General features: G+C 43.3%; 2 protein-coding genes across 2 annotated transcripts; one reads left to right on the plus strand and one right to left on the minus strand.

Moving 5' to 3' along the window:
• Positions 1-238: 238 nt before the first annotated feature.
• Positions 239-2,057, plus strand: CUNH1orf174 (chromosome unknown C1orf174 homolog). Its single transcript, XM_026051100.1, has 2 exons — positions 239-475; positions 1,020-2,057. Exons 1-2 carry the CDS (start codon positions 239-241, stop codon positions 1,128-1,130), a joined length of 348 nt encoding a protein of 115 aa, XP_025906885.1. The 3' UTR covers positions 1,131-2,057.
• A 1,594-nt stretch (positions 2,058-3,651) lies between these two features.
• DFFB (DNA fragmentation factor subunit beta) lies at positions 3,652-5,949 on the minus strand (the record flags this gene model as incomplete). Its single annotated transcript, XM_026051133.1, has 5 exons — positions 3,652-4,022; positions 4,466-4,566; positions 4,811-4,984; positions 5,145-5,224; positions 5,829-5,949. Coding segments are annotated over 5 exons (693 nt in total), but the record flags the coding sequence as incomplete, so codon positions are not given.
• Between the last annotated feature and the right edge of the window lie 6 nt (positions 5,950-5,955).

Genomic DNA, 5,955 nt, shown 5'->3' on the forward strand with positions numbered 1-5,955 from the left:
TTTGCAGGCTTATTAAGTTCTGTGGCCAGCCTGCAATTTGTGTTGCCTGGYGGGTTTTACTTTCTTTTTATTTGAAGGCTAAACTTCAGGGCCTTTATATTTTCTTTCTTTCTTTCTCCTTTTTTTGCTGCAGTCTTCCTCACGCAAAGCAACTGAGAGACGACCCTCGAAGAGGCGCAGAGGAGGGAGAAGCAGGGCTGGACCGGCAGCGCGAGGAGCAGCGGTGCCGGAGGAAGCCATGGGTGGGCGCCCGGGCGGCCCCGGACCCGGCGCCGTGCTCGGAGCGGGTGGCAGCGCCCCGGGGGAAGGCGCCGAGGCCCGGACCGGGGAGAGCGGCTGCGAGGGTGGGCTGTGCGAGGAGCCCGGCGGGCCGCCGGCGCTGCTGGTGCCGCTCGACAGCGGCGCTCTCCTGGATGAGGACAGTAACCAGCCCATGCCCATGGAGCGGTTCTTCGGCAATGTCGAGTTCATGCAGGTAGGGYGATGCCTCGTGCACCCGGGCCTGTGAAAGTCTGTTTTCCTTCCGTCTCGTCTCCCAGTGACGATGGGCTAGCTTCAAAACCTTAGGCAAACTTGACAGTCCTCTGGAGAACTGTTTGCCTTCTAGATAGAAACACAGACCTCACCCAGAGATGAAATTACTTCTCTGGCCAAGTCTAATTCAGAAGCAAAGTCTTTCCTGTTCGGATTAAATTATTCTACTTCCACAGGATAAATATTTTTACTCATTAAATATAGCTGAATTTTGGAGACCTTATATACTAAGCTAGTTTTTCACTCATCACTGGCTCTTAATTGTGGTTACTTAAACACTTGGGCATAGGAACGAATTTCTGACTGGCTGTGCTTTCCAACAGGCCAGTGACAAAATGATAAATTCAAGTCCCAGGCCCATCACTTCTGAGGTCTGTGTTAATAGCTTGTGTATCAGGTGTAGGAGAATGGTAAGGATTGGACATGTAAGAATGTTATTTGCAGCAATTTTTTTTTTCTCAAGTTTTTTATCTTTTTCCTTCAAGGACCTCCCAGCTGCTGCACTTGGAAGCACAACAATGAGCAGACGAGAATTTAGAAAGCTGCATTTCATTGCAAAGGAAGACGAGGAGGAGGAGGCAGAGCATATCATCTAGCCACAACATGTAAAACAAACAAAGCTATTTTTTTAAGGATTTTACACCATGATATTGGTTAGTGAAATGCTATGGCTGGCTGTATCACTGCCCTGATGCATCTGTATTCACCTTTTCTCAGGGGGAGAACTGGTACGGTTTGTTTCTTTGAGCTTGTCAGATGCAGTACACTCCCATGGTTATTTGAGGGGATGGGGGAGGGAGAGTTTGAATTTTTTAGAGAATTGGAAATAAATTGTAGTTTAGCAGTTTATCATTTACAATTACTAGGGGAAAAAAAGCATAAAAGAATGGACATTTCGTTTACTCTGCTGTAATTCTGAGCCAATACCTATAATGTTCTTAGTGCTCTTTTAAAAACTAAAGAAGCAACCAGTTTGGGAGCACGGATAGTCATTTTCCTTATAATTGTGATTTTTTTTGAGGGGGGCCATCTAATTAGCAATTTACCTAGTAGGCTACCAGTACAAGGGAAGGATATGAGAGGATATCAGCCTCTGTTATCCTTATGTTTATGTCAGTAAACTTATGTTTACTGTTGCATGGTTTACTTACAATTTAAACCTTTAAAATGCAGTTCTGCTGCCAAAGCTGAATGCACATGTCAATGTGAGCTCAGTATTTTTGGTCTCAAGATGATAAATTTTTATTGCATGTCAGTTTTCTGAACAACTGCCATGTGAATTCCATTGCTTCCCTCTTCCATCAAATCAAGTAAGAAAAATTGCCATGTTAAATATTTGTGCAATTCAACTTGTGCAGTATTGCCTTCAACTGACTGCCAAGGGTTATGAATAGATTGTTTTTTTTGAGATGGTCACTGATGGTGATAAAGGGAGGAATAAAATCTCTGTACATTRGACTTTTTTGGTAGGTGAGTGAGGATCGATTTTTAAGGATAAGCTCAGTACTCCAGATTTATTCTTTTTGCTGGTATTTTTGGAAAGTAAAAAGGAACCTCAGAGATTTCAGGAGCAGCTCATTCATTCCATGTTTATGATAACAGTTCTTTGAAAGTGTGATTATGCAATAAGCCTCCACAACTTTATTTTTTTATTATAAGTAGTTTTCCCTACATTTGTAAAAAGCAAATATAATCAGCAGATGGTTTAAATAAATATTAATTTCCACAGCTATAGCCTGTTAAACATTCATATTAAAATTGTAAGCCAAACAAATTGTATATGCATGACATGCTAATTCACTCACATTCCTATTCAGCTGGTACATTGCTTCTGTCAGTGGCATTTCTTGGCCCCCTTTCCATCTATTTCAGTAATACACAAAGATTTAATTCAATACCACTCTCAGAGTTTTCAGTACAACTCCACTGCAATGTAGTCCTTCCAACCTTTCTCAAGCTAGGTTTATTCACTGCCGCCTCTTTCTAGTAAATAAGCTTTTACATTTAGATCCTCGTCTTGGTTTTAGCACCGTACAGAATGGTGATTGTCAGTGTGTGTGTCCAGTTGATCACACAGYATTTGTCATGAGAATCTTTGCTGTTGTGGCTTCTAGAACGCCAAAACAGCAGATAGTGCATTTTCTGACTTAATTACAGGTGACGTGCTTTTTGGGAAGAGGAGGAGTGAACTCAATGCTGCATTAGAAGTGCACCAACTTGCATTTAATTTTGAAAAGCTTTGGAGGGAGGTAGAGTCTGTTGTTTACTTTTCAAGTAACTTAATACTCTCTGTACTCTCTAGAGCAAAACTGCATTTCCGAGACTCGCACAACAATATGATCTTAATACAATTTTAAATGGACTGGCTGAATTTGTATGGCCAAGAAGGAAGASCATTTCATTACAGAGGAGCCAAGTATGTTCACTGCAAAGAGGTATCTAGTGATGCACTCATAAATGCCTTTCCTTATGCTCATTCCTTTTAATCTCATTAGTTTAGTCTTASGATTTCAGTCTGATATGTTTTACTAACCACTCAGGTACCTTTGCCTTCATATACACAGGTAGAAAGATTCCCATGATTTTTTTTTAATYAAGAAAATACAAATATTGCTTATGTTGACATCCCTGAGAATTTAGTTGCTATCCAAAGATATTTTTAAAAATAAATAATTAAAAATGGTGTATTTTGTTTCATGAGAGGTAGGGAGCATGTTTCAGAAGCCATAAATATTCTAAAGCAGGACATCAATGTGATGCTTTGCCAATAACACTGCATGTCTTGCTTCAAGCAAATTCAAGCTAAAAAGGCAGAAACTGTCTGAAAGGAGAGGGAAATCAATGGGAAGGATGACAAATAGAAAACATTGTAAAAGCAAAGATGGCCCTGCTGCTCCTTGTAGAAATTGAGCATCTAAACTAAGAGCAAATGGAATGGCTGGGGTAAGTGCAGCTCTTCTCATACAGAAAAGCCGGCGGCTCTGTCACTGAATCAGCATTTGGCACATCTGAAATACGGTAGTTGCCGACCCGCCAAGAGGCRGAGAGCACCATAATTATCCTGTGCTTTGCCTTAATGTTTCAAGGAGTCTATTTTTTTAGTATGATTTATAGCTGTACTTTACCACACTTAATGTAACGTGATCTAAGCAAGGCCTGTAATAAGCAGAAAGGGGAAGAGCTGCATTAGACATGATCCARGTGTACGCGTTGGGAGATTGCAATGGCATCACTTGGGGTCCTTAGCAGAAGAGTCACTTTTGGTGTGGTGCTAGGAAATCTTCTGGGTTTGCTTCCTTTTCCTGTAAATTTTAGTTTTGTCACAGCTAAGATTATGATTGGTTTTCTTATGGCAAGCAATATGTACCAGTTTTAGATTATCCAAGGTAAACAACAGCTGATAGAAGTATTCCCAGTTCACTTCTCTTCCATCCCGTGCTTTGACAGCTTCTGCCAGTTCTGGGACAACGGTTCGTTTCTTCTCTATTCTGCAATGAATAACAGCAGTGGGGGGAATTACTTTTTTTTCTCCCATAACAATATTTGCATCCTGCTCTAAAAGCAGGATGGAAGTCAAATTCTTTTGCCGTAAGTAGGTTTGCCTGTTTGTTTCCCTGAAGAGTTGTTTAGCACATCCTGTCTGCTTTAGAAGTGCACACTGCCTGAAAATGGGTCTAAGGTTGTTTTTTATTTGTAGACAGAGCAAATCTGAACATGAGCAAAGCAGCTAATGAGAGACTGCATTATAATCTATCTTCAGGGTTTATGTTGCCAGACGCTGTTGCACCCGAGCATCTTTTATGGCAACATTTCACAGTGGAGCTCAGTGTGTGATGGGGACAAAGAAGGGAGAAAGCCTCACTGGCAACATCTGTGCTACTTCAGATGAAGAGCCCGCAATGGGTAAGTTGCACTGATACTTCATACATACATATGGTCGAGATTCCAGGTACTGAAGAGGATTCTGCTTTCCCTGTTACTGTAGGGGTTGATGGAGTGCTTACAAGGGCAGAAATCTCTGTCAAAAGGCCCCTGAAAAACAAGATGAACACAATGAAGGGGGTACTGYGGTTCAGCCTAGCCCTGTCCTACCCTGGTATTGACAAAGCTTTTGTTTGCTGTAAGCAGAAATAAATCACACAAGCCTCGCTGAGCTTGATCGATACCTCACTACACAAACATCAAATTATCTCCTTCCTCCAATACTGTCTTTGTGAAACACGCCTCTGCTTGTTGCAGTCAGTCAAGGCCCTGCTTTAGAGAGGGYTGAACTTACTTGACAGGAGAACCATCCCTCCACGGTGCACAGGCGAGCTGCCTCCTCCTCCTCTCGCCTGTCAAAGTAGCACCCGTTATATTTCACAGATTTCAGTTTATCCAGCATAAGGTCGGTTATCTTTTTATATGCATCTCTTGCTGTCGGATGAACGTTTGAAATAAAGCCATTAACCTTAAATTGAATAAGCAAAAGTCATCCATTAGTGCTCACGGAAGGTTGAAGCTTTTCTTCTACAGCAAACGTTGCTCTACCAAAGCATTTTTTTGATACATGGGATTGTTGAATTACTTTTAGTAGCAGCTTGGAAGTGTTGCTTATTACAAACTTTCACCTCTTTCATGTAGCTTCGTATTCTGTTTTCACAACTGTATCGCATGTAGCTTGACTTATTCTTAAAACGAGACTCCAGACCTAAAGAGAGTTATTTTGTAATGCACACAGTACTGTTAATTCAGTACTTCTGCCAAGATTTATCCCTTCTTTTCATAAAACTTGGTATATGCATCTTTTTTTCTTTCCCATTTTTATTTTATGGGTCCAAGACTATCCTGCTCAGGTGCAGACTGCTTGAGAGCAGTCATGGATACGTAACTGTTGGGTGATTCCTATTAACGTGCATTCACAGAGGAGGTGGGAAGACCACGAGATAAAAGCTGAGTTCAGGAAGAACTGCAGAGCTCGACACAGCCTGCARAGTGGAAGGTGAACTGACCAAACTTCAAGAGCAACTAGGGAAGGCTTGGCTGGCTGGTACGTACAAGTCAGGCATGTGTTACTAGCGGGTGTGAAGAGGTACGTGCAGATCTACTCTGTGCTGGTGGGGCTAGTCTCCCGAGTGTGTAGTGCAGAACAGCAGGGGATGAAGCAAGGGGAAGCGGGATGACTTCCCAGGGGGATGGACATGCGTTTCGGTGTGCTAAAGAGGCAAGGCGCAGAAGAGGTGGCTGAGGTGGCGGCAGCCCCGCCGTGCCGCGGCAGCCCCGCTGCCCCTGCCGCCGCGTGGGCCCGCACTCGCCTTCAAACCAGGGCTGGTCCTCGTGGCGCTGCTCGGCGCCGCTGTTCTCCTCCACGTTGCGCAGCACGTCCAGCAGCAGCTTCTGGCGCGCGGGCGCCCGCTCGCCGGCCAGCAGCGCCCGCGCCGC

The sequence above is a fragment of the Nothoprocta perdicaria genome, unplaced genomic scaffold, assembly GCF_003342845.1.
Source record: "Nothoprocta perdicaria isolate Ctin4 unplaced genomic scaffold, notPer1 scaffold_72, whole genome shotgun sequence".
Lineage (NCBI taxonomy): Eukaryota > Metazoa > Chordata > Aves > Tinamiformes > Tinamidae > Nothoprocta > Nothoprocta perdicaria.

Coding starts and splice junctions, on each gene's coding strand:
- CUNH1orf174 (XM_026051100.1), top strand. CDS start 239: ATGGGTGGGCGCCCGGGCGGCCCCGGACCCGGCGCCGTGCTCGGAGCG.